This window comes from Syngnathus floridae, chromosome 4, assembly GCF_059516105.1.
Source record: "Syngnathus floridae isolate MCC-2025c chromosome 4, RoL_Sflo_1.0, whole genome shotgun sequence".
NCBI lineage: Eukaryota > Metazoa > Chordata > Actinopteri > Syngnathiformes > Syngnathidae > Syngnathus > Syngnathus floridae.
Window position 1 is genome coordinate 20,527,705 of NC_142416.1, and position 27,919 is coordinate 20,555,623.

Below are 27,919 nucleotides of genomic sequence, written 5' to 3' on the forward strand. Positions count from 1 at the left end.
GGCATCCCTTCATGCAATAAAGTTAGCCGTTAGCTTGCAGAAAAGAAGTGACGTTTCAGTGTGTGGTTCTATCTTTCCTTGGCAAATCGTCAGTCGACATTCGCGCTTCCATAGTTGACGCCAGGAGGGAGACGACGCAACACGTTCACTGACTGATCCGTTGATGCACGCACGAGAAGGAAGGTGCACTTCACCCATTGACTCGTTCGTGAACGGGAAGCCACGTCATTTTCTTCTTCGTTGTTTTACGGCAAGGTGGCACTAGCTTCAATGCACATTACCGACACCTACTGGTTAAAGTCATATGAACTGAAAAAAAACAATATAGCCTCTATGCTGCGATAGATAGATAGATAGATAGATAGATAGATAGATAGATAGATAGATAGATAGATAGATAGATAGATAGATAGATAGATAGATAGATAGATAGATAGATAGATAGCAGCGCGTCACCATAGCAACACGTTATATATCTCCTGGCCAAATTTATCCAAGCCGGAGGAGGAGGAAATGGGTGAAGGCAGGAGGAGGTGACAACTGTTTAATGTGTGTACGTGTGTATTTGTGTGAGTGAGGGGGTGTTGTGATGCAAATCGTCCTGCTCGTGCCGTCCACAGGAGGGCGCCAGAAGACAAGGTCACATCCACAAAAGTCTCTCTTGAGCGCAGGTTCCCTCCCCTCCTCTTGCACAGAATGGAATCAAAAGTGAACAGCAGCCACAAACAACGTAAAGCACTTTTGTTTATTTATTAAATGCATATTATGACCAGCATAAGCGTATAAAGAGGAGCATTTACAGCCTCTCATAATGGACATTAATATCATTTTGAAATACTGCAGTAAGCGTTGAGCCAGGTCTCGCGTCATCGGTCCCGCTGGCAGACGAGGGCCTAACACGGCACGCTTGCGTCTGCTTGTTTGAGCTAAGGGTAGAAAAATAAAGACCTACTTTTAAAACATGGCACAAAAGCTGTGGGGAGGGAGTAAGGCGCCGCTTGTCTTCTTCATATTCTCCTTCAAAGACAAAAAGCAGGAGTCGCTTCACACAATCTTCAGGTTCTTCATAGATGACTCCAGAGTCTGAATACAAGCAACCAAAATGAGTTAGACACCATACGCCATCAGGGAATTTGAAATAATTCACACTGCGGCTTCCGTAACGATACACATAAGTTGCTCCTGAGTATAATTCGCACCCCGGGCGAAACGGTGAAAAAAAAATGTGACTTAGAAGTCCGGAAAATACGGTACATATCTATGACATACAGACATCACATTTCATCGAATGAAATAAATAACAAAATATAAATCGCATTTAGAAGTAGATGGAGTAGTAGTCGTCGAAGAGCCAAAGATGCATCGCACGCATCCGTTCCGCAGTTGGAGCAAACTGCCCGTTGGTGTGCGTGTGTGTGTGTGTGTGTGTCACCTTGACATCCCAGATGCACAAGCCTCCATCCATGCCAGTGGTACAGAACTTGGCGCACTGCTTGCGTCCTCCTTGCAGCACTGAGATATGACTAAAAGAGCAAAAGATGAAATCAAATACGGCAGCGACACGCCCACAGACAGTTCATCACAGCTGGCCCTTTTAGCTCCGCCCCAGAAGAAACACACACTGATGCAAACGTTGTTTTTTTTTTGCTCGCACACACCTGATGCTGTTCTTGTGCAGCGTGCTCAGGTCTTTGTCGGTGCTCGGGGTCTCGGAGGCACGGCGGTCCAGGTTCTGGAAGCGCTCCCTGGCGCTGATCCCCTTTTGAGCCGCCTGCTTGGGGACGTCCAGTTTGCCTCCGAAAGCCAGGCCTCCCTTGGCGGCGTCCAGCACAAAGAGCATGGGGCAGCAGTCGTGGCCCTGGAAGGGGCCCGCGAAAAGAACGTTATTCTCGGCGACGCTGCTACCGCGTCACGCTTGAAACCGTGGCGACGCAAAGGGTGGCCCGCAACGCTGGGCGCGTACTCACGGCGGCGACTAGGCTGCTCTCGGTGATGAAGGTAACGCACAGAAGAGGGAGCGTGTCGGACCTCAGGCTGCTCACGCTGTGGAATTTGAAAATGATCAATTGGTTAGCATCACTTACCGAATCGACAACAAGGGGAAATATGTCTAAAAAAGGATTTCGGCAATTATGAAGTAAAACGCATCAAACTTGACTGTATGTAAGATGGCGAATTCAACCGCAAAAGTCAAACTTGAAAATGTGGGCAATTGTTCAACCAAGTGGCAAAAGTACATCATGAAATCTTACGTGCTGCTCTTGCCGCCCTCTGCGACCGACACGGTGGAGTCGTGCGATGTCCAGGCCAGGCGGTTGCCCGAGTCGGAGAAGCAGACGCTGTGCACCCAGCCGCCGCCGCCGCCGCTGCCTGCCGCCCCTGCGCCGGGACCGTCCGCCGCGGAGCCCCCGGACTCAAACAGCATCTCGCCGAAGGGCATCTTGCTGCCCCAGGGCGTGGGGCTCGGCTTCTCCTCCACCTCCTTGATGTAGGCCGAGAACACCCTGCCGGCAGACAATTTGTGCCGCAAAAATAAAATAACCTCAGTTGTAAAATAGCCTCCATGGTATTGCACTCCAATCCTGTGGGTGGCAGTATTATTACTATTGTCCTCGTATTTATTTCGTCTTTATTTACTCATTGCTGAATTTGCTTTCCTGAACTTGACAGCAACCAGGTGGACATGTTTTCGCTGGATGAGGCATGTGCTGTATTTCATGTAGTTATTTTCATTTCAATTAAATTGAGTTCTGCCAAAACTTGAGCGGCCCATTCTTTGCTTTAGCGCACACGGAGGTTAGCTAGCGTTTGCTACCTGCACTTGAAGTCACACGAGCCGGCGGCCAGCAGCACGTTGTTGGGGTGCCAGTCCAGACTGAGGATGGTGGAGCGGATGGGCTTCTTGATGTGCTTGCACACCCACCTGCAGGGACCATGACATCATCAGATGGAGCGGACTTACCCAATGACTCATACGCCTCATTGAGCTGCTTGGCTCCTCGGTTCCACTCATGGTTTCGGTCGCAAGCATAGGTTCTTGTTCCCGGAAGTTTGCGGAGAGAAGTTGAATTGACTACGCCTAGCCTAGTCCCCAAAAAAATTGCCGTCCCCAGAGAAGGGTGCGTGTGCACGTGCTAGCTCACCAGTCGTTCTCCTGCTCAAAGTAGCAGATGGAGATTAGTCGCGAGCCGCTTCCCACGGCAAACTTGTTCTCGCGCGGCGACCACTTGACGCAGCGCGCCGCCCGGTTGATGCGCAGGATGACCAGGGTGGGCTTCCAGGCGCCCTCCTTCAGAGTCCACACGTAGGCGTTGCGGTCGGCGCCGCACGTCACGATGCGGTTGCTGTCGGGCGCCCAGTCCACACCTGCCGAGATCCGAGTGAAGATACGGCCAAAATGTTTTGGAGGATGATGAGCCAGCGCGTGGCCGCGTCTCACCTGTCACTTGGCCGTTGTGCTCTTTGAGCTCGTGAATCTTGCTCCACTTGGTCCCGTCCTTCTGGTAGATGTGGACCTCGTGGTTGTTGGGGCAGATGGCCAGTTCTGAGGAAAACTTTGCTTCAGTCCAGCGCAGCCGTTCACTTGAGGACGGAGCGGGGAAACTTACGGGTTCTGTCTTTGTTCCAGGCGTGGCAGCTAATTGGTTCCAGCAGGAAGCTATGGAAGGCCATGGCCAATCACAGAACAACACTCAATGCCAAGCAGGAAGCGCCACGTGAGGAATCTGCTGACACACACAAAGGGAAAATACAACCTCATTCACTAACAACGAACATCATATGCTGCTGCTTTTTTTTTTTTTTTTTTGGGGGGAAACAAAATACTGCGTTTTGCTCTTAATATCATAAAAAATAAAAAACTACTACAACACTATAAAAAACTCTAAACTCTACAGCATACTGATAAGTGATAACAATCTTCCTTTAGTTTGACTTCACTGCAATGTTTTCCCTTGGAAAAAAAACCAAGCATGACTTAAACATGAATAAATAAATGAGTTTGAGCAGGAATATATGTCAGAGAAGAAAAACAGGAAGTTGCGCGAGGAGGACGCTGGTGAGCAATCACAAGCAGAAGAAAACGGAACTGGGGACACTTTGAAGAGAGGAAGTGTCTCGAAACAATGTCCATTTTCGTTTTGGGGAAAAGCTCACAGAGAAACACATGTTCCAATACTTTGGTGGCTTCGCACAAAAGGCGTGAAATGGAAGATGGACGTTTGAACTCCGTCTTTTGATCTGAAAGCCAAACGTCTCCAGTAAAGTACAAAAAGCAAAAGGAGACGAGCATGCCGCTCCGGTTCTTTTGGGGGCGCACTGTCGACGTCCCGTGCAAAGACAGAAGATTTCATTTCTTCTTTTGTGAGCCTTTTTAAGGCTCTTTGAAAATGGCTTGTCTGACTCTCTTTTGATCATCATAAACAACCGAGGCCATTTGTTGACTTACTTTGATGGATTTCACATTCAGGCACCCACAAAATAGAACCCAACTCACCGAAATAGATCATTTCAACCCCATTTTTCTTTTTGGGATGTGACACGCTGTATAACCTGCGTGCATTCTCAAAATGGTCTGCAGGATGGGCGTGTGGAATTTATGCAAATCTGGTCATTCTCAAAGATTTTTTTATTAAGAGCAAGGTTGTTGGTTTGGACGCTTTCAAAAATGTTTCAACATTCCTTTATTATCTACAAAGAAATAAGCTTTACTTTGTTAGTTTACAGTTTCTAAAGTTTTAATTTTCTTAACAAAAACGTTTGTTTATTCTTTTCAACTTTAGTTTTGGTCATTTTGCGAGCTTTTTTTTTTTTTTGACTAAAATAACTTTGCTGGGGCCTAACCAACCAGGAAATCTACGATTTATGTGGTCAACAATCCAAATAAATAAATTTAAAAAAAAAAACTGGCCGCGAATATGCGGGGGTCCACTACATAAGTTTCGTTCGCTCACCCCCCCCGAGACAACGACTTTCATTTCACCTAACATCTGGATTATCCGTCAGTTTTACATCCTTTCCTTCTCAGAGCTTTTCACAAAAGTAAAGACGCAAAACTAAAAAGTCCGGTCCCGTTAACCCTAAACAGGAAGTGAGCAAGACAAGGCACAAAATTGCCACTTGTTTCCCATTTGGCTTTTGTAAAGTCACAGTATTTTCGCTACTCACTCACCCGGAGGGCAGCAGAGGGTGTTGGCTGGGGGACTGCTTAGCTTTCGCGGACTCTGGCCAGTCAACACGAACGCCAACGACGACTGAAACTGGGATGCAAGAAAAAGGAAAGAAAAAAAAAAAAAAAAGAAGAGACGGGGGAGGCAACAGGAAGTGAGAGCGAGAATGGAAACTATATAGGTGGGGCGGAGAACTTGACGAAACAGAACCAAAGTGAGGGGATCATTGGTTGCTTTTTTTTTTTTTTTACCTTGCATAAAGTCTTTGCCCCTCCCCAAAGTCATTTTGTTTCCTCAGCGAGCGAGCCAAAGACAAAATGATCCTTTTTTTTTATTATTCTAAATTGGTCGTGGAATGCAGTCAGTGTTTATCAGCATGAGAAATTGTAAATAAATTGTATGCTTTTTTTTCATTGCAAAATTATAGTAAAATTGTTTTTCGTCATGTTTGCACTGGAAAGGACATTTTTAGCCTTGCATTATAGAATTAAACTGCATTTTTAAAAAAGTGAGGGAAAAGTCAACAGTTTCCATGTCAATGTGCTTGATCAGCCGTAAAATATCAGCCTGATAGCACCCACAGGTTGAAATGTTTGCAAGTTTAAGGGGAGTTTATCAAAGCCTTAGTGTCCAATGAAAACCACACGACTCTTAAAAGATTTGTGAATTTGTGCTAAAAAGGTGTTGCTGTCCAATCAAAAGCATACAACTCCCAACTTTGAATTCGCAACTACAATTGCTGTAAAGTGGAATATTCCCTCTGTGTAAACAGTGTGTGAATATTTTTCTTTTTGGTGTGATTAACACTGGCTCACGTGATCTTGTGCCTCTTCCGCTAAAACTTGCACACCTTCCGCTTTCACTTCCTGTAAAATGAAAATTTGACAAGTGAGACGGAGCAAGTACATTTGCATAGCCATGAGAGGAAGGGGAAAAAAAAAAAAAAAAGACAGCAGCCCAAATATGGTGTAAATGCATCTGAACTTTATTTCAACTGGCTTGATACAGACAGCCTCCATCGTACTTGAGCTCGGAGCAACTAGTCGCCATGGCGACGCGAGTGAGAGAAAATGTCCGTCACCTCGACGCCACGCTGATATATTCGCGCGGAGGCTCTGCCGTGGTGATATTCAGTCTGACTTTTATTCATATCTTTTTGTGTGTGATAAAACTTAGCTTAGTGTTGAACTTTGGAAGAGGGTCGAGAACATAAAAGACACACGAGTCACACTTTTTAATAATACGGAACCTTCTCCCTTCCTTTCACAACTTCATTTAAAATCAAACGGCAGCAACTCAAGAAAAATCAACAGTGATGTCACACGTCAGTTCAGTGTGTGTGTGCGTGCGTGTGTGTGTGTGTGTGTGTGTGTGTGTGTGTGTGTGTTACGGCCTTATCAGTGCTTCGGCGAACACTCGAAAAGGTGCGCAAGTGTTACTGTCGGGCGAGTGTAGGCGAGGTCACGATGTCTCCATTTTGTTTTGCGTTCACAAACTTTCTTCACATGATGCGCAGACCCTGGATAGATGCTTCTAGACTCTGAGGAGGGGAAACAAAGAGATGGCAGTGAAAGCTCGTCATGCTGCGTGCTTGCACACAATGTCTACCTCCAAGTGGCTGACTTGTGCTCCCTCTAGTGGAAGTTCACGGAATGAAATATTCCAACTGAGCGCACAATGTTCAAAATATCACTTAAAAAGTCTTACAGTATTGTATTGGCACCCAACTGTTGGATTTGCACGTTCAAAGGGTAACAGAGGGTCAAGGGAGGTTCACCCTGTGAAAGTTGTGGTGAATTTGAGCCCAATTTAAGCGTGGGCGGGTACCTTAAAGTCCCAGATGGTCATGGCGCCATCAATGCCGGTGGTGCAGAACTTGCGACAGTCCCTTTTGTCTCCCTCGTAGATTGACACTTGGCTGTGAAAACGCAAAGCATTGCCGCAATTTTAAAGGCGGACATATTTTGCACTTTTTCAGAAGAAACATTCCAGCGTCGTTGACCTACGTGATGCTGTTCTGGTGCAGCGTGTCCAGCGCGGTGTTGCGGTCCTCGGCGGTGGCCCTCTTGTCCATGTTGCGGAAGCGCTCCATGGCCGAGATGTTCCTCTGGATGCTCTGCTTGGGCAGGTCCAGCTTGGACACCAAGGTCAGCGCGCCACCGTCGTCGCAGCGGAACAGCACGGGGCAGCAGTCGTGGCCCTGGACGCACGCAATCGTGTGCTTGGACGGAGCAAAACAAAAATGGCCAAGCGCGCAGGAGCTTACGGCGGCCACCAGGCTGTTCTCGGACACGAAGCAGACGCTGAGGAGAGGCAAGAACTCCGTCTTCAGCTGCAAAGGACTGAAAACAACAAACGGGTGCATTCAGTCCCGCGTCTACAAAAAAACGTCGAGATGTTCACAGTTTGAGCCATTGTGAAAACTGGCTTTAGCCGTCCGTCCATTTGACAAATAATACAATCACATGCAAGTGAAAAAGTCCCGTCGGCTCCGCGTACCTGGCCGTCTTGGAGCTGTCCACCACGGTGAGCGTGCTGTCATGGCTGACCCACGCCAGGCGGTTGCCCGAAGCCGAGAAGGACACCGAGTGGACCCAACCTCCTCCTCCTAAATGAGCACGACAGGCGCAAATGTTGTTTCGCAAACGCGCGCAAAAACGGACATCTGGCGGGGGGGCGGGGCGAGACCTGCTCCTCCAAACTCTGCCAGGACGGCTCCAAAAGGCATCTTGCTGCCCCAAGGCGTCGGGCCCGGCTTTTCCTCCACCTCCTTAATGTAGGCCGAGAAGACCCTACACGTCGCAAAGACAAACGAGGTCACAGCGTTGCTGTTTCCCGCTTGAAGGTGCGAAAGCGACGACAATCTTTTGTTCCACTCGCGAGGCTGGATGGATGGATGGATGGATGGATGGATGGAGCCACGTCACCTGCACTTGAAGTCACACGAGCCGGCGGCCAGCAGCACGTTGTTGGGGTGCCAGTCCAGGCTGAGGATGGTGGAGCGGATGGGCTTCTTGATGTGCTTGCTCACCCACCTGGAATTAAAAAAGAAATAAAAAATACAGCGGAAATGCCGTCGGGCTCAATTGTTGTCCAGGTTTGGTCATTTGAACATTCGCAACGCGAGCCCGAGGACAGCTGCGGAGTCACTTTTGGTCGACAGCAGAGGGCGCTATTGCCCGAAAGAAGATGGGTGAAAATGAATGGATTCATTTAATTCTAATTCGCAAGATTACCGCGTTTATGCCGGTCGGATTACGTAGAACGTATTCTTGCTAAGGAAATGTTAGCATTTAGCTCACCTTTGGGGATTTTATTGATCATTGTTCAACTTTTAACAATATCTCCACAAGAGAAAAATGAGGTCAATCAGGAGAGCACCTTCATCTAAAGGGCCGGCATAAGATTTTGGCTTGCTCACTCACCAGTCGTTCTCTGACTCAAAGTAGCAGACAGAGATGAGGCGCGCGCCGCTGCCCACCGCAAACTTGTTCTCCAGCGGGGACCATTTCACAAAGGTGGCGGCCCTGTTGATCCTGAGGATGACGAGCGTGGGCTTCCACACGCCCTCCTTCTGCGACCACACGTAAGCGTTGCGGTCGGCGCCGCACGTCACAATGCGGTCGCTCTTCGGGGCCCAGTCGATGCCTGCGGAGAAATCGGCGTGGGAGCAGGAATGCGTGAAGGCAAGAAGCTCAAACGGCTGAAATGCGGCTCTATTGACACTGATAGCTCAGATGGACGGGCAGCCTCTATCTCAAAGGTCAAGTACCTGTAATGTGTCCGTTGTGCTCCTTCAGCTCATGAGTCTTAATCCACTGGTTGCTGCTCTTCTTATAAATATGAACTTCATGGTTGTTGGGGCTGATAGCAATCTCTGCATGGGGGAAAAAAAAAACAGCTCAAGGAGAGATCGAAGCAACCAGCCAAACCTGTTTCCCCCCCTGCTGGAATGACACATCTTAAAGTGTTGCATTCAAAGAGGCTGAGGGGGAGAAAAGGCCAAACTGACGTGTCCTGTCGCGGTTCCATGCGTGGCAGGTGATGGGCTCCAGCAGAAACTGATGAAGGGACATCTTCTCAGGGTGTGGTCCTTCAATTCGGGGCTCTCCACTATCACAAACACAAAGGCAGCGCAATCATTTGATGACAGCCACCAGCAGCTTTTTAATTACCATCATCAAGTGAACTGAATGACGAGGACTTTGTCTCCCGTCGATAAACAACACGCCACGCTTGGCCAAAGTGGAAAATGTGCTCACATGATTCTTTCTTTTATTACGTGGGACAAGAACGTTCAAAGTGACGTTGGACCGGTTAGCATCGCTAGCTGAACCGCACCGCTCACGCGCCCATTTTCGCCCAAAAGACAACAAAATAGACGCCCTCGTTTTCAAGAGTTCATATGGCGGCATATTCATGTGGTGGATTTCACATAAGTAGCACCCACGCGCTCTGAGATTCGAAAGGGTCGCGAGCTCAACCGGCTAGGTAGGCCTGACTCGTCTGAGCCCGCCGACGGTGTTTCCTGTCGAGCAACGCCGACTCACCTCGTCCGATCCTCGGCTCTCAGTACTCAAGTTAGCCGGCAAGCGAAGCAGCTCTAGCGGCGATGGCGGGGAGGGGAAAAAAATCGACGACCAGCACCGGGGAGTCGGACGGGAATTCGCGGACTCTGGTCAGTCGACACGAATTCGTCCGGGAATGTTTGAGGGGAATATCAAGACGGACGACGACGACGTGCGCCCGGGAACATCCGGCGGCTGAGTGAGCGACAGCTAGCTTAGCCACATCACGCGAGTAGCCGGCCCCGCTACGGTCAAGTGAAGAAGGCGCGTGCACAACCGGCCAAGCGGGGACACAGCGCCACCGGTGTATACGAAAAGAATTGCATATCGGAAGTTTAAAAATGACAATATTTTTGGATTGTTCATTATACTTGATGTTTATATATTTTTAGTTGTGTGTTTATATTCAGGGCAAGTTGCTTAGTTTTTATTAGTGTGTTTAGGATTTTGTTTTGTTCAGCTTTTCATGTTCACGCGGATCAATAAAATGACAAATAAAATAGTGTAGGATATCCCCCAACAGTTTTATTTGTTTGTTTACTTTGCCTTGCTAATAACACATTAAAATGTACTTGAGATGCATTAAGACATATCATTAAAGACTTGTTTACTTCACAGTACTCATATTGAAGTCTCAAAGTCATATGCTGCTTCTTATTTATATGAATTATATGAAATTCTTTTGAAACAGGATCCTAATTAAGACTGTTTGTTGTTTTAGTCTCAGTTTCTATTGTTGCAATGTGATGGCCAGAGCCGCTTGAGGAAACCAACCGCGTTTGGGCAGGACGAAATGGCGTTGTTTCTCACGTCTGGAAGCGCGTCTGGACTTTAAGGCTCCACCTGCAAATGTTTGAGGATCACATGGACCGCGGCGGATTACGAGTTCAGGTCTATTTGCGGCCCGCTGAGCCCGGGCGTCACGAGCTGGCCCGGCTATAAGGCGAGCGCGGCTTTTCGAACCAAAGCGCTTTGGCCGGCCGCGTCGGAAGCAGCCCTGCCGGATGGCCCGGGATGCTCGCAAGTACCTGGCCTCCTTCTTCTCATCGCCCTTCCGGCGGAAGACCCAGCTGCTGGCCTACTTGTTTCTGTGCGTGTCCAAGATGCCCTTCATCCCGCCCGTGTGTGTGGCGGGCGGCAAGGCGGAGGGCGAGGTGGAGGGCAAGGCCGGCGAGGCGGCGCCCCCGAAAGAAAACGCCTCAGTGAAGGAGCGCTTGGTGTCCAACCTCAAGCAGCTGGGCAAGAAGAGCCGCCTGCCTGCAGCCGCCAAAGAGCTGTCGGAGCCCAGGAAGAAGGGCCTCGTGTCGTGCCGGGGGCTGCCAGAGAGCCTCTCCGCCTCCAGGACCGGGGAATCCTCGTCCAAGTCCCGTCAGGTCAGGTTGGAATCCTACTTTGAAAATCTAATTGAGATTTCAAACCATGTCAAGCTAACTTGAAGTCTTAGTTTGAAACCAAGCGACTGGAAACCTCAAAACCTCCTCCTGGCTTGAAATTGAAGTTCTCAGCCAATTTCCAACCTTATGGGCCAGCTCTGAAAGTGCCGTGAAGCCTCATTCCGTTTTGAAACCTTAACCCTGCCTCCAAAACCCACCAGGTGAGGCCCCGAGGCAAAGCCCGACCGGAGGAAACCCGTTTCACGCTGACCTTGACTCCCGAGGCGGTCCTGCTGCTTCAGCGACGCAACAACAGCAGCAGCAGCAGCAGCAGCTGCAAGAAGGCTGTTTCCGAAAGCGTCCCGGACTCCAGGCGAGCCAGGCGGGGCCTCCAATCGTCCCACGGCCGGGCGGCGGCGCTGGTCAGGACTCGCTGCGACGTGAGCTCCATGGTGAAGGTGTCGCTGCTGAACGAGCGCCACCGCTACGACGACGTGGAGTACGAGGACGAGGGCGACGGCCAGGTGGATCAGCGCGTGGTGCTCAAGTGCACCGAGTGGCTGCAGGGGCTGGAGAACGTGCCCGTCGGGCGCAGGAAGATGGCCGGCGCCAAGAGCTCTTGACCCCCCCACGCACGACATCACGTGCATGCCAGAGCCAAACTCTTCTCCCAGTCTTTAATTTGTCATTTTTAGCTCACATCATTGTTGCTGATCTCGTTCATGTTGTCATACTCTACTTGCACATTTAACAGTTTTAGCCGTTGGGACACAAATGAGATGTGTCATTTAAAGAAATATTTGACAAGGATTAGCATTGTATAGTATGTCTCTCGGAAGTCCTTTTTTTTTTTTTTATGAAGTAATCCATGTTGATTGGTATTCTTGGGGAAAAAAAGTAACAAAGACTTGCAGCAGAAAAGTTGCACAACATTTCAGCAATATTTTTGCTGCTGAGCAAAATGAAAAAAAATGATCCCAAATTTTTGTTATGAAAAAAAATTGCGTTTTGCATAGAAAGCAAACATTTATCTCACTATTAGCGTAAACTAAAAAATGGTTTGTCTCGAGGCCCTGCATCAAACGTCTTCCACGTGGCGACGCTGAGTGTGGCTTCTGTCACGCTAAGAAGCTTTACAAAGTCTCGGACGACGGATTAGCGCACGCTCGCTCGCCTCCCTGCTGCCCGCTGGGAGCGCGGGATTAGCCGCCTCGCAGTCAAACGTCCCCCCCACCCAACACGTGCGCTCGGGCTCTTTCATGAGCTCATTGGCTGCTGGTGTTTGATAAATAAATGTGTCTACCCTTTGACACTTTGCTCTGTTTTGATTATTTGGTCCAATTTAATGTCTGGTGTCAGCAAATCTTTTTTTTTTTTTCTATAACGTGCCACGGGGCTCGAGGAAGTGCGTCACCCGGGCGCTAATTAGAGACCGGCTTTCACTTCCATCGGTTGATCCTGCGCAACTGGACGTAGGCCAGGACCATGCAGACCACGATGATCCCCAGAAGGGCCACCTGGTTCTGCCAGAAGCCCCACGTGGAGTAGTCGATGTCCAGACTCCAGAGGAACAGCTCGCCCGGGATGCTGCGGAAGGCGCAAATGAGAATAGGGAATTTGGGCTCCTTTTTTCCACTTGCGGTTCTCCTCACGTGGTGGTGTTGCTGTAAAACACCTGTCCCGCCATCTCGTTGATGAACGCGGCCTGGCGGACAGGAACAAAAAAACGCAGAGGTCAACCATCCACCAGCGGGACCGAGACGATCGTTTTGTGAGTCGGGCTCTTACGTTGAGTCCGTATCTGAAGATGCTGACCCACTTGAGCCAAGAGAGCCAGCTCAGCATGGCGTTGAGGTTGACCAGGTAGCCGCCAAACACCTGTAAAGACGGCACAAATGGGGCGCCAGCCAGGGGGCCAAACGGCCGGCGCCCGCCGAGCGCTCGGCGCCAACCATCATGAAGACGAAGGGGAGCGCGATGAGGATGTTGGCCATGGCGAAGGATGACACGCTGGCCGACACCAGGAAGGCCAAGCTGACCCCCGCCAGGCTGACCAGCGACATGGTCAGCGCAAAACGCAGGAAGGCCACCAACGCTGACTTCAGTCCTGCACGCCAGAAAGAAATGGATAATATTTGTATATTATAAAAATATTTGTATATGATACAAATATTTTTTATTATATAAAATATATGACATTATTATTATTACTAACATAAATTATTAAAAACATATGACAATTTTAAATATAAAACTATATAAAACATATGATTCAATATTTGTCATTAATAAAATAATAGATTTGTGTGGGGTTTTTTTTCAACGATAAATGTTTGAATTCCGGGCCGAACATTTGAAGGGTTTATTTTCCCTTCAATGTATGAACCCGAATAAAGTTTTCACACGCGCATCATGTACCCATCATGTAGTAGGCAATGGCGGAAAAGAAAAAGATGGGAACGATGCGATTGGGAATGAGGTCGACGAAGATCTTGGACAGGAAGTAGACAGACGTGCGGTAGTAGCCGCTGGAGTTTTCATGGCTGCGCAAACGAAAAAAGAAGCAAAGGTCAGCTTTCTTTTCTCCACATCGACGTGGAAGGAAAATGTAGAAAACTTGGATGACATGAAGATGGCCCTCTCGTTGATGAAGAGCTCCACGGCCGAAAGATTCCCAAACACCATGTTGATGATGAGGAAGAAGAACGCGCCGCTCCTGCCCACAGAGGTTGACATAAAAAAATAAAAATACATAATACATAAAATAAATAGAAATACATAAAAAAAAAAAAAAGAAAAACATAATCATAAATAAAAAACAATAACAAATAAAAAAACATACAAATCATAAAAGATACAAAAATCTTGCTGATAATTGTGGCGACATCAATGCTTTTGGCACCACTGGCAGCGTACCTGTTCTGCAAAGCTTCGGGCAGCGTCAAGGGCATTTGGAAATAAATGAGGCCCACCAGGATGGCGAAGAAAATGCTGAGCGCCAGCTGAGCGTACGACGTCTGCGGGTTCCTGAGCGTGTTCAGCGCCGTCCTGCCGCACAGCACGCGCATCTGCCAAACGCCGGCGCTATCAAGTTGCGTGATAAGCCAGGTTCATTATCTCCCGTTTTGCCTCCAAACGTTTTTGGGGCCATATAAAGGCAAACTTGATTTTTCATTTTTGAATAAATCGGGAAGAAGGTCGACTCGAAAAGCACCATTTTGGCTGAACTCCAACGAAAGGCTGACCTGGTAGAGGAAGGAAGTGGCGTAATCAGCCGCCTCTTCCCGACCTTTGACCCCGCCGGCGACGCCCAGGCTGATGCGCTCCAGCTCGCACAGCACATCTTGGCACAGCTGCGACTGGAAATACTTGACGGCTAGCACGTTCTTGCGCTCACCTGCTGGAGATGAAAAGTCACAACATGACGTAAACTGCACTTTTCCCTGGATTTGCTCCAAAAAATGGACGACTAAAAATGATTTGGTTGATCCACCTCTGCCAGGAGCAAAGCGTGATAGTACAGACAAACACTTATATAGCATACTTGTATTCATTTCCTCAAGGGTGGACTTCGCTTCGCCGTTGGTGATGTCCATGAAGAAGTCAGCGGGGTTGTCGAAGGACTCAATTTGGTAGCCTGGAACAAAGCGCCGATGTGACGGAGCCATGCGGCGGCGGCGGCGGTATGTGTGTGTGTCCGGGGGGGGGCGCACCGAGGTCGGTGAAGTACTGGAGGGTGCGCTGGGCTGGCCCCGCATACACCACCTCGCCTTTGTGCATCAGCGTCAGGTGGTCGAAGCATCGGAAGATGGAGAAGCGCGGCTGGTGGATGGAGAAGATGACCGTCTTGCCTTGCCGGGATAGTCTGGAGGTCGGGGGCGGAATCAACGGACAAGTATGGAACCATATTTGGGAAATGTTCTGCGCTGGTGTGTGTTTTGATTTCGTTTTAAGAATAAAAAGGTGATTTTTCTTCATTTTTTTAAACAAATTGAGGGTTTATTTTTGTTTTATATCAGGTATTATTAGAATCAAAAATAGAACTTCAGGAAATAATATAAAATAACAAAATAAATTATATAATAATTATAAATTATTATAAAAATGAAATCACTAATCTATTTTTTATTTTTAAAGAAAATTGAGGGTTTATTGTGTTATATTTATTTTTGTTTTATTTCAGGTATTATTAGAATTAAAAACATAATAAAATAAATTATATCATCATTATAAATCATTATAAAAATGAAATCGGCACAATCTGTTTTTTATCGGAGCCATCGACGGCTTTGATGAGGCGGTTTACGTACTTGTGCAGTAGCCCGATGATGCAGTTGGCCGTGTTGGAGTCCAGGCCCGTGGTGGGCTCGTCCAGGAAGAGGAGAGCGGGCGAGGTGATGAGTTCCATCCCGATGCTGCAGCGCTTCCTCTCGCCGCCCGACACGCCGCGCAGGAACTCTGTCCCGATCTGCATCATCAACGTTTTGAGCGCAGGCTTAACAACAATGAAAAGTCATTCGTGACAACTCAGAACCAACCTTGGTGTCCGCGCAGTCATTCAGGCCTAGCTCATCCAGGATGGCGTCCACTCGTGCGCGCTTGTCCGCAGACGAGTGGCGTCGGGGGTCCAGACGCAGGTTGGCGCTGAAGCGAAGGTTCTCCCGCACGCTCAACGTTCCCATCAGGATGTCATCCTGAGAAGTGTGGAATGAAATGCATTCAATAAAAAACACAACTGTGTGTGCGACATGACTCGCCACGTACCTGGACCACGTATGCAGAACTGAGCCTCAGGTCAGAGGTCACGACTTTGCCATTCACCAGGATGGTTCCTTGCCGGAGTCCGGCGGGATCTTTTCTCCCAGCGATGACATCCAGGAGCCTACGTGTCAAGGCGCGGGCTCGGGAATTAGGTAACCGAGTACAAATACGAGCACATGGTGTACGCAAGTTCCTTTGCGAGCTCTGGCGAGCGTGACAAGGCCAAATGTTTGAACTCACGATGTTTTGCCGCTTCCTGTGGCGCCCATGATGGCGTTCATCCCGGGTCTCATGATGTCGCTGCGATAACAACACAGATGTTTGTTTCAAAAATGAGCTAATATAAAGCGAATATATATTCAGATATGTGTATAAACAAACAAGAAGTGGTGTTTTTGATACATATATAGTAGTTGTTTTCAAATTAGCCCAAAATTTTAAATAACGTTTTTTTTCCCGGACTATAAGTCGCAGGTTTTTTTCCAGTTTGGTACTCAGGAGCGACTTATAGTCCGAAACATACGGTAAGTCCAATACAACATAATATTTAGAAACAATTGGATCTTGAAACCTAAAGAAAGCGACTTCCATTGCTATTTTAAACAATGTTTGCTTCGCACCAACCTGACATTCTTGAGAATGTATTTTTCCGTCCGTTTTTTTCGACACCACCTGCTCTCCGGGATGCAGTAGTGCAGGTTGCTGAAGGTCAGCGTGGGTCCTCCTTCTTGGACGTAATCGTCCAAGGCAAACACGTCCTGCCGCTCCTTGCTCATGATCAAAATGGGACAAGTCGATGGCGGCCTTGGATGTTTTTATGGCAAGCACAGAAACGTGCGAGCGGCCATAAAAACATCTCCCGCTAATCTTTGGACTCTCCCTCGCTATCAGACATGAAAAAAAAAAAAAAAAAAAAAACACAGCGTGAACTTGAACTTTCCATGCACTCAAAATCTAATCTCAACGACTGTCATCAAAGATGCATACATGACAGAAACACTCACTTGTATTCATTTGACAATCTTAATGTTCTTGTATAGTTTGCGGTCATGTAGCAGCGGTTGAGACCTTCCATTAATTACCGGGAGATAAGGCCTGCAAAAAACGAAACCCATCTCATAAAACCAAATTGTGAACGTTCATTTGAAAAAGTTAATATTGCTTTAATTGTAATGAGTGATTGATTAAAAACATCAAATATTACGTTTCCAAGTATGTTTTCCTGCACGTTCTATTAGTCCAAGCGTCACATCCGGAATGCGACATATTGAAAAGAAAATTCATTAAAAATATAATGAAATAGACTTTTGTTAATGGCATTGTTTGTGCTCACGTACAATCATTGAGAAGGGTTGAGAAAAATACAATTTTAAATAATGTCATAAAAAAACAAAAGTTTTACATTGCGCTGTGTTGCAATCGTTCAATCCCCAAAATGGGTCCGACAAATGTCTTCGTTCCCACGAGACCACCACGTACTTGTGGCGTCATCTGGATATTAAGGCCTTTTATAAAAATACGTTTAATCGCCGAAATCGACCTCTCAATCAAGACTTCCGCCAACATTTTTCAATAAGCAGGGGGAGAGTGGACGCTTTCCGCGGCATCTTGCTGCCCCCTGCCGGTCGGTCAAAATGTAGCAAAGACTGGCTGAAAAAGGTCAGTCTCCTCGTCGGTGTCATTTATTTCTTGACCAATCGCAGCTCAGTATTCTGCTAAGCTTGTCACCTATTCGCCAATCAGAATTCGTGTTCAGCTCCAAGCACGGTCGTCGCCGTTGCCAATCGCCTTTCGGAAAGAACACGAGTTGGGCGGGGCTAAAGGCAGAAAATCTTGTGTTGTCATTCTAGTGCGGTAGTGTATGTGTGTGTATTGTGTAAGTAGGGCGGACAAGCCGACCAACACAATGCGACTCTAGCGGCAATTATCCGTGTTCCCCCGTCCCCTCTTCGCGCTAGAGGCCCGAGGAACAGTTTTCTCTCCCGCAAAGTATCGAACAAAAACCGCCAAGGACCGGCGAATCCCCGCGACGAGATTGTACACGTCAAGCGGCCGGTCGGACGGTCGGGCGGGCGGGCTAGCGTCGAGGCTAACCCGTTAGCCATGGAGGAAAGGAAGGAGGAGGGAGAAGCCGAGATCCAGGAGCACGGCCCCGAGCACTGGTTCTCCAAGTGGGAGCGGCAGTGCCTGGCCGCTGCCGAGCAGAGCGAGCCGCTGGGCGACGAGGAGACGGAGCAGAACCAACAGAAGCTGTGGCACCTCTTCCAGAACTCTGCCACGGCGGTGGCGCAGCTCTACAAAGGTACGCTCCGTTATGACAGACGGGTGGGGGGCACGAGAACACAAGAGAAGAGAAGAGAAGAGAAGAGAAGAGAAGAGTGATGGGAGGCATACACAAAGGACACCGGCCAACGCCTCTCTTTATCTACCTTTAAATGAACGCCGGTCCCCCAGTAATTCTCCATTGGGTCTTTCATTGTCGTGTTGAACATATCGTGGTTTCTTTCGGGCTCGTGTCGGGTCGGAACTCGACGCTAACCTCACCCGGTTGCCTCCAGACGGCCACCGTTTTTTGCGGAAATGTAACCCTGCAGAGTCGAAAAGTGGAGTTCCAAAGATGCAGGTAGTCTTCAGAAGTGCATTTATCTGATCGCTCAGCACGTTTAGAGGCCCTCGCCTGTCTCCCCCTGGATGCTAAGCTAATGCTACTTAGCGGTCATACGTGCTAAGCGGTGAGGAACTTGGCAACCCTTGTCCTCCCTCCTCCCGTCTGGTCTTCTCGCTGTGACGTGAAAAATCGAAGTACGATCAGTTCTGAGGATGCATTGGCATCGGCATTGCTTAACTGGCTTCATTGTTTTCCCCTCACCCGCCGCCGTCCACCACCAGAGTCTGCTCCATTTGTACACAACTTGGCAATGCAGCCATTTGTCTGACAGTGGTGTGTATTTGGACATAAAGTCAAAAGGCGGGGTGCCACCCCATGGAAAAAAAGTTTACAGTTGCTTGTACGTCATTGAAAGCTTAAGAACGGCACAACATTTGTGTTATGCTGATTATTTTGGAAAAGCTGTTGGGCCCAAATTGTCGTTATTTGCTTTTTGTATCCAATGAAAGGAGAGGAACAATGAATACAACAAGTTTTGTCTTCTTCAAGTTTGTGAAATGTGATTTTCAGACAGAGAATGTCAGCAGCAAGGCCTTTCGCTCTGGGTGCCCTTCCAGAATGCAGCCACTGCCGTCACTAACATGTACAAAGGTGGGTAATGACATCCTTAAAAAGAGTTGATTTCTTTTCTTTGTTCATCCCCAACAACCGCCAAGAGGAGCAGTCGCGTCGTTCCGATGAATTTTGAATGCGTGGCGAAACGCAAAACTTGCAATGGGATGTTAAAACTTGTCAGGGAAAGTCAAGTCAAATGAGCGCTCACCTTATACTGGGTTCACGTTCTGTGGTGGTGCTTGCTTACCTTATTTTGGTTGTTGTTACCCAGAGAGCATGGAGGCGCGCCAGCGCAGCTACGACCTGGGGATCCAGATCGGCTACCAGCGCCGCAACAAAGAAGTGATGGCCTGGGTGAAGAAGCGCCGGAGAACCATCCGGCGAGAGGACCTCATCAGCTTCCTGTGCGGCAAGAACCCTCCTCCCAGGACGGCTCGGGCCCCGCCCCGGGGAGCCATGGTGGCCGCCAGCCGGCCGCCCGAGACGGGCAGCTCCGTGGAGACGGACTTGCAGCCCTTCCGAGAGGCCATAGCCCTGCACGGTCAGTACGGATACAATTTAAAGGGAACGTAAGGAGCAGCTTTGCTTGGCTGTGATCCCTCCCACAGCGGCGGAGCCCTCAATCTCTTGTTGGTTTCATAACAATGCTCATGCATCCAATATATCAATTGTACTTAGTTAATAGAAGGAAAAGTTTTTATGCATGTGGACCCTTAGCTGACTGAGTGAAATAGGGAGGGGGCAGAAATGGCACTAAAACAGGCCAACATAACAGTTACATATTGGGTGTTGTCTTGAATGGAGATAAAGACCTTTGTACCTCGTCCAGGTCTCAGCGGCGCCATGGCCAGCATCTCCGTGCGCTCGTCGGGCCCGCCGCCTGGCTCGCCCACCCACCCGGCGGTGGCGCCCCCCCACGCCAGGCGCCGCAACGGCCTTCACGACGTGGACCTGAACACCTTCATTGCCGAGGAAATGGCCCTCCACCTGGATTCGGCCGCCAACCGCAAGCGGGGCGCCGCCCCCTGCGGCGACGTCATCACGGACTCGCCCACGCATAAACGCAACCGGATGCTCTGAGCGCCAAAGACCGGCTGCAGAGAACTGTAACTCGTCCGGCCCCTCAAGCGCCATCCTAGCTGCATTGCTACGTATGATAATCGTAAAATAGACTTGATTTGGACACAGGCCCCATCGTCACCGGCATTTTGAGTCCCCGTGCGTGTCTTATTACTTTTGGTTACCAGGCAACACATATGCACTATTTATGTTTGCACTCGTGATGACATTGGAAGTAACCCAACACACATGCTCCTACCCCGATTTTTGTTTTTTTCAATTCACACATGCTTTGTGATACAATCTTTATGTAATGTGTGTAAATAATAATAAAAACACTTGGTGCTGTTACTATATGTGGTAAATATTGTAAAGACAAAAAAGGAAATGAAACCGGACATGTCCATGTACAATAAATAACCCATTATGCCAATAAAGGAACTACAAGTGTGACACTTAAGTTGTCTTTTTAGTGCGAGTCCGCACAGTTCTGCAAAAATAGTAACACAGTTCTAAGTTGTGGGGCACCCTTGAATAAAAACAAACAAACAGGCAGAAGACAGAATGACCTTAAAATGGCTGTTTTGAATCCAAATGTGTATTTTGGGGGGGGGGGGGGGGGGGCATAGCTTCTTGAGACTTTTAGTGCGTTGTCTATAAAATTTTATGTGGCTTAGTAAAACCATTTTGGGGGTTGATTTTTAAATAAAAGTACACCTGACCAAAATCAGCCTAAAATGGCTGCCTCAAATGTGGCAGACTTACTGTTTTCCTGACTGTAGCTATTTTAATTGGACAAAAATACTGGGTAAAACACACAAAAAACAGATAATTTGCAAAAATACTCGTTCAAAACTAAGATGGGTCCGACAGAAAAGAATGGAAGTGAATGACGTGTTGAAACAGCACCCTCGTGTGGTCACTTGGCGTTATGACAGCAGCGAGTCAACGGCACGTGAGATCCATTTCTCCGCGTTTTGTGGCCATCTTGTTCTTTCCGTGTTTATAAACAGACGATCGATAACATAAAGAGGGGGCGTAATAGGGGCGGGGCCTTTCGCACAGCCACAAGTTGTGAGCGCTGTGATTGGGTGAAAGCCAAGTGTACTTTCTCTTCCAAGCTTGTTCAGTATAACACGTAAACGTGACAGGAGTAATACTATTACGCGTCACTCACTTCCTGCCCCATGTGGCGTCTGAGTGAAAATGTCATGCTGCTGTTCGGTGCTATTGTTTTCTTTTAACAATTTCACTTAGCCGTCAAAAACAAGGGTTGGCGTCAAAAATGCACTTACGTCTGCTTTACAAATGCCACTGGGTCTCACGGATCCTTTCACCTCCCTGAGAGGTCTGGTTTACGAGGAGCACATGAACGCAGCGCTAGTCCGATTCCTTATGGGGCTCCATTGTGCTGGAAGTAAACAAACAAAAAATTATCTCTCTCTCTCTCTCACTCAAGAGAATTGATACACTGACAGACATCTCTCTCATTTCCCCAAAGAGTTGTGTGAACGCTCTCTCGCTCATTTTCCCAAGCAGCAGCATCAGCATCAGCAGTAGCATCAGCAGTCCGGTTCCTCCCATGGCTCCGTTCCGCTTCTTCCCCGCTGCAGGGACTGCTTGTTGCTCTGTCAGCCCCAGCGAACAAGTGCCCCGGCCCCAAACTCTCACGTTGCGAAGTGCCTGTGAAAGTGTGATTGACCCCCTGCGAAACAACATGGCAGACTACCGGGACGACACCGGAGCTCGGGCACTGCTCGCCTTGCAATCGGCGCCGTGCAGCCCCGTGCGAGTGGCGGTCACCTCGCACGTCTTCCACCACCAGCCGTCGCTTACCTTCCTCAGTCCGCCGCTGACGCAGGCCACCGCTGCTGGGATGCGCCCCGCGTGCCTCGAAACTCCTCTCCCCCAGGCCTTGGCCAGACTCGAGGGCCGGGACTTTGAGTTTGTCATGCGCCAGAGGACGGTCACCATCGGCCGCAACTCGTCCCACGGCTCCGTGGACATCAACATGGGCCATTCGAGCTTCATCTCGCGGCGGCACCTGCAGCTCGGCTACGACGAGGCGAGCGGCTTCTCGCTGCGCTGTCTGGGCAAGAACGGCGTGTTCGTTGACGGCGTGTTCCAGCGGAGAGGAGCGCCGCCGCTGCTACTTCCCCGACAGTAAGCTCCTTCTGCTGCACATTAGCATGTTATCTTAGCATCACAAGCTAATAAACGTGATTATTATCCCCTTTGAATAACATTCCGCGTACAAACTCATTTATACATAAATCAAAAGTTCTAGGCTTCTAAGATGTTCAAGTTATTTTCGAGAATTTCCACTTTTTCTCGGGAGTTGTGAGGTTTTGACGATGTATCTCATTTATAACAAACGACCGACAGTTCGCGAGTTGGATTGAAATGTCACTTTTGCTTTTTTGCTCGAATTGATTTGCGATCAGCTGTTCTGACACAAGTTTCCCAAACTTTTCTTTCCATGCAAGTGAATGAACTTTAGCTACGCTAGCTTAGCACATTCGTGAGTATGTCTAATATTAGCAGCGTTGTGTTGTTTAAAAAATAGATGATTGTCAACTGTGGCTAGCCTGTGCTTAAGGCTTATTTGCTTACGTATTAAAAAGTGCAAAGTGTGACATTTGTTGGAGCAATAACATTCATCAATCGCTTTCTTCGGCGTTCTTAGCCGACGTGACGTGTAGCTGCTAATGTAAACAAACGCACCCCAGCCCTGCCTGGCAAGTCCTCACGGGCCGCGTTTGTTCTACACTTGAAATGCTTCTTCAGTGCCAACTTTGACGTTAAACGCTGAGTTCGTGCATGCTTGAAGTTGGAGGCCAAATGATGGTGCTGACTTCTCTCAAATAAAGTCTAAACACGGCGAGAGCGTTTGTTGTGTTGTGGTCGTCAATCAGCCCGTTGGACCTTGAGGGGGGCGGGGTGGGTGGGGGACGCAAAGAAGTGGGGTGGGGTGGGGCGGGGCGGGGCGGGGGGATGCTCGTCTCTGATTGGCCGCTTGCAAGTGTTTGGAGCAGCTGGTCCCGGAAGTCGAGTGTGGAATGAAAAGCACATGGAATAAACACCAAACTAACTTTGGTGCGATTTTGCGCATCTTTGTGTTTGTTGCTGATATGAAAATGATTAATCAAAGAAATAAGTCAAATACAGTTCATCAATGTTATACAAATAAAGTAATAAGATAAAATAATAATAATAAAAAATAATAAGGTATAGCGGTAATAATGCTGTGATGATCAGCATTGTATTCATCCTACTAACGACATTGGATATATTGTAGCAGCTAGCTGCAATTCTTCAATGCATCATAGTAGCCACAATTAAAACTACACTTTCTTTAAGCTCTTGGCTCATTCTGGCCTTACTGAACAATCATCTGAGATGTCATGTGTTTTGCGGCACTTGACGGTGCGTAATAATGTTCCGATTAGTCTTTGGGCTATGATTGTAAACACATGACAAAAACTGCTTTTGTATTTAGGTGGCTGGAACTGATTCATAGTATTTCCATTGATTTCAGCAGTGAAAGATGACTTCAATGGTTGAACAGAATGTGTACATTTAAATTGCTTTTGTGAATGTGACATGATAACTAACCGCCATCATACTCGCCCTCCTTCAGGTGCGTGTTCCGCTTTCCCAGCACCGTCATCAAGATCCAGTTTGCGTCGCTGCTTAGCCACGAGGAGCAGCGGGAGAAGGAGCTACCCTCGCCGCCCATGCGCCCGCTTTTGCCTCACATCTCCCCGCTCAAGATCAGCATCCCCACCGCGCAGCAGCACGAAGAGCACATGAGAGCCTTCGGCTCGCCGCTGCCGTCGCCCACCGGCACCCTCAGGTATGCGCGCACGTAAACCTGAGTAAAAATAATCACCAAGGTATGAAAAAAATAAAAAGTCAATCAAAAACAAAAAATATATAAGGTCAAGAAATATTGTATCAAATAAAAATGGTGACTAGCTGATCATACATGCCTGAAGTAAAACTAATAAAACAGCAAACATTTTATTTCTGGTGACAACATCAATACTCATAATAGTGTAATGCCGCTTCTCGAGTTGCGTGGCCGGCTATACGTGAGGACATACGTACAGTACGCGAACTTTATGTACATGGATTCCTGACATGTGACTGCTCACAGGACTTTGCTCTGACATCATGAGATGATGTTCGTGTATTTATATCCGTGGGTGTGTGTGTGTATTGTTGACATGAGCTCATTCATATCGCGCACAGTTTTTCACTCTTGGGCGTACATGAACACTGTGGTGAAGAGTACCCTCTTGTGGCGCTATGATGTCACTGCAGCGGTTGTCTGCTTGCTCATGCCTTATATGGCGGGGCGGGAGCGCCACGCAGTCGGATTGGCGGACGGGAGGATTGTTTTGCTCTGCAGATTGATTTTTTTTTTTTGTGTGTGTGTGTGTGTGTCAAATCAGAGCCGCCTTGTTGACTTTACAAGCATCATGGCAGCTGTTGTTGGTTGTTCAACATGCACGCTGGGCAATCATTAACATAACGCAGCTCACTGATTATTTGAGAGAGAGAGAGACAGAGAGAGACACAGATTGTCAATCTGTGTACAACTTTTTGTCTGTAGCAGATTTTTTTTCTCATTGAGAGCAGTCACATATATCACTCATATAAGACTCCAAACAAATGTGCAACTTGCTTTCTTTCTTCCTTCCTTCCTTCCTTCCTTCCTTCCTTCCTTCCTTCCTTCCTTCCTTCCTTCCTTCCTTCCTTCCTTCCTTCCTATCTCTTGCTACAATTTCAGCGTTCCCAATTCGTGCCCGGCGAGCCCTCGCGGCGCCGGGTCGTCGGGCTACCGCTACGGCCGCAACGTGACCAGCGACCTGCAGCTGGCGGCCGAGTACGCCGCCAAGGCCGTGTCGGAGCAGAGGCGCAACGTGGCCGATCAGCGCGGCGCGACCGGAGAGTCGGCCGGCGGCGACAGCCCCAAGGTGAGGACCCCCCCAACCCCCCCCCCCTTTGTGTTGGGCCACCTCCACTCTGTTTAAAAAAATGATGTATTGATTTATTTTTATGACAAACCTTTGTGTTTCAGGACGAGTCCAAACCGCCGTACTCGTACGCTCAGCTGATCGTGCAGGCCATCTCGTCGGCGCCCGACAAGCAGCTGACGCTCAGCGGCATCTACGCTCACATCACCAAACACTACCCTTACTATCGCACCGCAGACAAGGGCTGGCAGGTTAGATTTCCCCAATTTCTTTTGCACCCAATAAAATGCCATTTTCTCTCTATGACGATGCTTTTTTTGACGACGGTCAGAACTCCATCCGCCACAACCTGTCGCTGAACCGCTACTTCCTGAAAGTGGCGCGCTCGCAGGACGAGCCGGGCAAGGGCAGCTTCTGGCGCGTGGACTCCAGCTCGGAGGGCAAGCTGGTGGAGCAGGCCTTCCGCAAGCGCAGGCAGAGGGGCGTGGCCTGCTTCCGGACCCCCTTCGGACCCCTCTCGTCCCGGTAAGCCAGCTGAAATGAGGAGGCTGCTCTGTTGATTACATTTTAAAATGTATATTTACATTTAAAAGGCAGACACTGGGGCGTATGTCATTGAGCACTTAGTCCACCAGGGGGCGATGCCTGCTTTAGGCTTTATCAACGTGCCTAAACAATACTTCAAGCGAAAAAATCACCATCTGGGCAATCACCATCTGCGTAGGAAAGAAAGGGCTTTTTTTTCAGTGGGTTAAATGAAAACTTACATATATTTCAGACGTAGTAGGCAAGGCAACTATTTTTTTTCCTAGCCGCGTCTGCACTCTATATCATCCGGAGTAACCATTTTGTTTGTCTGTGTGTCCTTTGTGCTGCTCGCCTTTGGGCAGGACAAAGTAAGTGGCGCTGACTTTTGCCCCGCCTCACCCTCCCGCCGTCTTGATGTTTGTGGTGTGAATTTGCTTTTGTCCAGGAGCGCCCCAGCCTCGCCCACCCACCTTCTGTCGCCTCCGTCCAGCGGGCTGCAGACCCCCGAATGCATGAGCAGGGAGGGGTCCCCCGTGCCCACGGACCACCACGAGCAGCTGGCGCACAAGCTGGCCGCCGTGCCCGAATATCGATACACGCAGAGCGCGCCGGGTCAGTTTGCACAACGCCTGACTTTGTTTTCCTAACTTTCACTTTTTGCCACTTTTTTTGCGCGCGTTTGCGTAGGGTCTCCGGTCAGCGCTCAGCCAGTGATCATGGCGGCGCCCCCCCACCCGAGCGCCACCCTGGGCAAGGCACTGGCCCTCATCCCGGGGGGCGGCGGCCAGGTCCACCTGGTCCAGAACCCGACGCCGTCCTCCGTCACCATGCTGCGCGTGGTCACCGGCGCCCCTCCCAACGGCTACTGCGCCACCTCGCTGGTCAACGCCGGGCCGAGCGGCACCGAGCTCAGAGGTGGGTCCGAAAAAGGGGGTGTCCGTCCGGCGCTTTGCAGAACTTCACATGCAACGTATCACCGGCGGAGTGTGTCTGCTTTCTTATCTGTGGCCTTTTTTGCGTTGGTCAGAGGCGCAGCTTCAGCGAGAGCTGGTGATCCAGTCGCTGGACAGCGCCGGGCACGGCGCCGACCCGCGCAAGGTGACGCTGGGGTTGCATCACCTTCCCGTGCACCCGGTCACGCAGAACGGGAAGCACGCCAATACCGCAGTCGCCGTGGCGACCGGCCTCGCCACGGCAACCGGCCTCGCCGCTTTCACTTCAAGTATGTTTCATACGGAGAGCTTGCGGGGTTTTTTTTTCGGTGGTCTTTTTCTTCAATGTAACTTCTTTTCATCAAAGTAAATCCAATTGAATCTGCATAAAATTGAGTTTTTGCCTTGGTGTCAAAGTGTCTCAAAATAAAATTACAGTATGTCGGAATTGATTCATCTTGCATCTAAATATACGTGTACAATTTTGCCATTTTTTTAAAACCCCCCTCTGACTTTTTTTCTCATTTTTCTAAAAAAAAAAAAACGTCGCCAGATGAACTTTTTTGTCCTCTCCTGTTCTTAAAAAAAAGTGTGGTTTTTTTATCCCGCCCTGCAGGTCTAAGCAGTCCTCTCCAAATTCTGGCGGCTCAGGCGTCCAGCTCACCTCCCGTGATGCTGAGTCGTCCGCTTTCCACCGAGCCGGCAGGCACGCGCGACGAACCCCTGGCCAAGCGGTCCAAGATGGATGACAGCGAGGGATCGGCACCCGCCGGCGCCCAACAGCCCGTTATCGTCGCCGTGACGACGGAAAGCTACGAGCCCAGGAAATGAAAACACCTGAAGGGAGTTTGGTCACAAAATTATTTAACTCCAAAAAATGGAAGCAAACACTACTCGAGGACTTTGATGGATGAAGAAATGGGCTTACTGAGTAGCCAAGAAGACGATGACATTGTTACAAGCTTGGCCAAATTGCAGCAATGGTCAGTCATGGCGAAATCCAAACAGTGTCTGTTGCCCAAACCTGAAACAAATGCATTATTTCATTGAGCTTTTACAAGAAAAAAAAGACACTCATTACCCTTTAAAAATAACAAAAAAAAAAAACACTGCTATGTTTATTTTAACTTTTACTGCTTTTTAGAATGTTAGAGCAGCATTAGCCGCGCTAACGTCGCAACTAGAAGCTATTTTTTCTTAAGAGTTTGTGTATTAAAAAAAAAAAAGCATTGATACATTCTAGAGATGATTGTTTTTATAAATGTCCCACAGTTGTGATTACCAAGAATGTCGTACCACAAAATTAAAGCCACATTGACTTGAGC

At 48.7% G+C, this 27,919-nt stretch overlaps 6 protein-coding genes across 13 annotated transcripts; 3 read left to right on the forward strand and 3 right to left on the reverse strand.

Annotated features, from left to right (window-relative positions):
- Positions 1-731: 731 nt before the first annotated feature.
- On the reverse strand, positions 732-5,334 carry LOC148399899 (actin-related protein 2/3 complex subunit 1B-B-like). 2 transcript variants are annotated; one of them, XM_088374161.1, is made up of 10 exons: positions 5,171-5,334; positions 3,609-3,725; positions 3,440-3,544; positions 3,144-3,366; positions 2,816-2,923; positions 2,253-2,504; positions 1,968-2,043; positions 1,659-1,858; positions 1,433-1,523; positions 732-1,083 (listed from the first exon to the last, which is right to left on the reverse strand). In XM_088374161.1, the coding sequence occupies exons 2-10, from the start codon at positions 3,670-3,672 to the stop codon at positions 1,045-1,047; spliced, it is 1,158 nt and encodes a 385-aa protein (XP_088230287.1). In that variant the 5' UTR covers positions 3,673-3,725; positions 5,171-5,334; the 3' UTR covers positions 732-1,044. The 2 variants fall into 2 exon arrangements, with proteins under 2 accessions (XP_088230287.1, XP_088230288.1); XM_088374162.1 differs by having other exon boundaries at positions 3,609-3,728; positions 5,171-5,310.
- Positions 5,335-6,130: 796 nt separating this feature from the next.
- Positions 6,131-9,984, reverse strand: LOC148399900 (actin-related protein 2/3 complex subunit 1A). Its single transcript, XM_088374163.1, has 11 exons — positions 9,719-9,984; positions 9,181-9,281; positions 8,941-9,045; positions 8,594-8,816; positions 8,096-8,203; positions 7,857-7,960; positions 7,668-7,776; positions 7,435-7,510; positions 7,175-7,368; positions 6,996-7,086; positions 6,131-6,708 (listed from the first exon to the last, which is right to left on the reverse strand). Exons 2-11 carry the CDS (start codon positions 9,242-9,244, stop codon positions 6,670-6,672), a joined length of 1,113 nt encoding a protein of 370 aa, XP_088230289.1. The 5' UTR covers positions 9,245-9,281; positions 9,719-9,984; the 3' UTR covers positions 6,131-6,669.
- Positions 9,064-12,419, forward strand: LOC148399901 (uncharacterized). Its single transcript, XM_088374165.1, has 3 exons — positions 9,064-9,659; positions 10,458-11,109; positions 11,331-12,419. Exons 2-3 carry the CDS (start codon positions 10,741-10,743, stop codon positions 11,730-11,732), a joined length of 771 nt encoding a protein of 256 aa, XP_088230291.1. The 5' UTR covers positions 9,064-9,659; positions 10,458-10,740; the 3' UTR covers positions 11,733-12,419.
- abcg2b (ATP-binding cassette, sub-family G (WHITE), member 2b) lies at positions 11,763-23,065 on the reverse strand. Of its 7 annotated transcripts, none has more exons than XM_088374154.1 (19): positions 22,877-23,065; positions 21,633-22,329; positions 17,075-21,563; positions 16,875-16,965; positions 16,495-16,754; positions 16,111-16,170; positions 15,874-15,991; positions 15,648-15,803; positions 15,420-15,577; positions 14,823-14,974; positions 14,654-14,746; positions 14,355-14,509; positions 14,026-14,177; positions 13,736-13,825; positions 13,528-13,652; positions 13,062-13,216; positions 12,898-12,987; positions 12,762-12,814; positions 11,763-12,696 (listed from the first exon to the last, which is right to left on the reverse strand). In XM_088374154.1, exons 5-19 carry the CDS (start codon positions 16,644-16,646, stop codon positions 12,549-12,551), a joined length of 1,857 nt encoding a protein of 618 aa, XP_088230280.1. In that variant the 5' UTR covers positions 16,647-16,754; positions 16,875-16,965; positions 17,075-21,563; positions 21,633-22,329; positions 22,877-23,065; the 3' UTR covers positions 11,763-12,548. The 7 variants fall into 7 exon arrangements, with proteins under 7 accessions (XP_088230280.1, XP_088230279.1, XP_088230281.1 ...); XM_088374153.1 differs by having other exon boundaries at positions 21,629-22,329; XM_088374155.1 differs by having other exon boundaries at positions 17,075-18,458; positions 19,341-22,329.
- hapstr1b (HUWE1 associated protein modifying stress responses b) lies at positions 17,536-20,607 on the forward strand. The gene is made up of 4 exons (XM_088374164.1): positions 17,536-18,172; positions 19,049-19,129; positions 19,365-19,634; positions 19,923-20,607. Exons 1-4 carry the CDS (start codon positions 17,974-17,976, stop codon positions 20,171-20,173), a joined length of 801 nt encoding a protein of 266 aa, XP_088230290.1. The 5' UTR covers positions 17,536-17,973; the 3' UTR covers positions 20,174-20,607.
- Positions 21,644-27,917, forward strand: foxk1 (forkhead box K1). Its single transcript, XM_088374152.1, has 9 exons — positions 21,644-22,315; positions 23,793-24,008; positions 24,948-25,134; positions 25,239-25,385; positions 25,466-25,659; positions 26,108-26,274; positions 26,350-26,577; positions 26,690-26,884; positions 27,211-27,917. Exons 1-9 carry the CDS (start codon positions 21,735-21,737, stop codon positions 27,423-27,425), a joined length of 2,130 nt encoding a protein of 709 aa, XP_088230278.1. The 5' UTR covers positions 21,644-21,734; the 3' UTR covers positions 27,426-27,917.
- Positions 27,918-27,919: the final 2 nt, after the last annotated feature.

Coding starts and splice junctions, on each gene's coding strand:
- LOC148399901 (XM_088374165.1), top strand. CDS start 10,741: ATGGCCCGGGATGCTCGCAAGTACCTGGCCTCCTTCTTCTCATCGCCC. Junction 11,110..11,330: donor CCTCGTCCAAGTCCCGTCAG/GTCAGGTTGGAA, acceptor AAAACCCACCAG/GTGAGGCCCCGAGGCAAAGC.
- abcg2b (XM_088374154.1), bottom strand. CDS start 16,646: ATGAGCAAGGAGCGGCAGGACGTGTTTGCCTTGGACGATTACGTCCAA. Junction 13,653..13,735: donor AACGAGAGGGCCATCTTCAT/GTCATCCAAGTT, acceptor TCGTTTGCGCAG/CCATGAAAACTCCAGCGGCT. Junction 12,988..13,061: donor TCCCCTTCGTCTTCATGATG/GTTGGCGCCGAG, acceptor CCGTCTTTACAG/GTGTTTGGCGGCTACCTGGT.
- hapstr1b (XM_088374164.1), top strand. CDS start 17,974: ATGGAGGAAAGGAAGGAGGAGGGAGAAGCCGAGATCCAGGAGCACGGC. Junction 19,130..19,364: donor CGTCACTAACATGTACAAAG/GTGGGTAATGAC, acceptor GTTGTTACCCAG/AGAGCATGGAGGCGCGCCAG. Junction 19,635..19,922: donor AGAGGCCATAGCCCTGCACG/GTCAGTACGGAT, acceptor TACCTCGTCCAG/GTCTCAGCGGCGCCATGGCC.
- LOC148399900 (XM_088374163.1), bottom strand. CDS start 9,244: ATGTCCCTTCATCAGTTTCTGCTGGAGCCCATCACCTGCCACGCATGG. Junction 8,817..8,940: donor GCACAACGGACACATTACAG/GTACTTGACCTT, acceptor ATTTCTCCGCAG/GCATCGACTGGGCCCCGAAG. Junction 7,777..7,856: donor GGCAGAGTTTGGAGGAGCAG/GTCTCGCCCCGC, acceptor GTGCTCATTTAG/GAGGAGGAGGTTGGGTCCAC.
- LOC148399899 (XM_088374161.1), bottom strand. CDS start 3,672: ATGGCCTTCCATAGCTTCCTGCTGGAACCAATTAGCTGCCACGCCTGG. Junction 2,505..2,815: donor TCGTGTGACTTCAAGTGCAG/GTAGCAAACGCT, acceptor GTCTGCCGGCAG/GGTGTTCTCGGCCTACATCA. Junction 1,084..1,432: donor TGTGCATCTGGGATGTCAAG/GTGACACACACA, acceptor GCTTGTATTCAG/ACTCTGGAGTCATCTATGAA.
- foxk1 (XM_088374152.1), top strand. CDS start 21,735: ATGGCTCCGTTCCGCTTCTTCCCCGCTGCAGGGACTGCTTGTTGCTCT. Junction 22,316..23,792: donor CCGCTGCTACTTCCCCGACA/GTAAGCTCCTTC, acceptor GCCCTCCTTCAG/GTGCGTGTTCCGCTTTCCCA. Junction 25,135..25,238: donor CCGGCGGCGACAGCCCCAAG/GTGAGGACCCCC, acceptor TTTGTGTTTCAG/GACGAGTCCAAACCGCCGTA.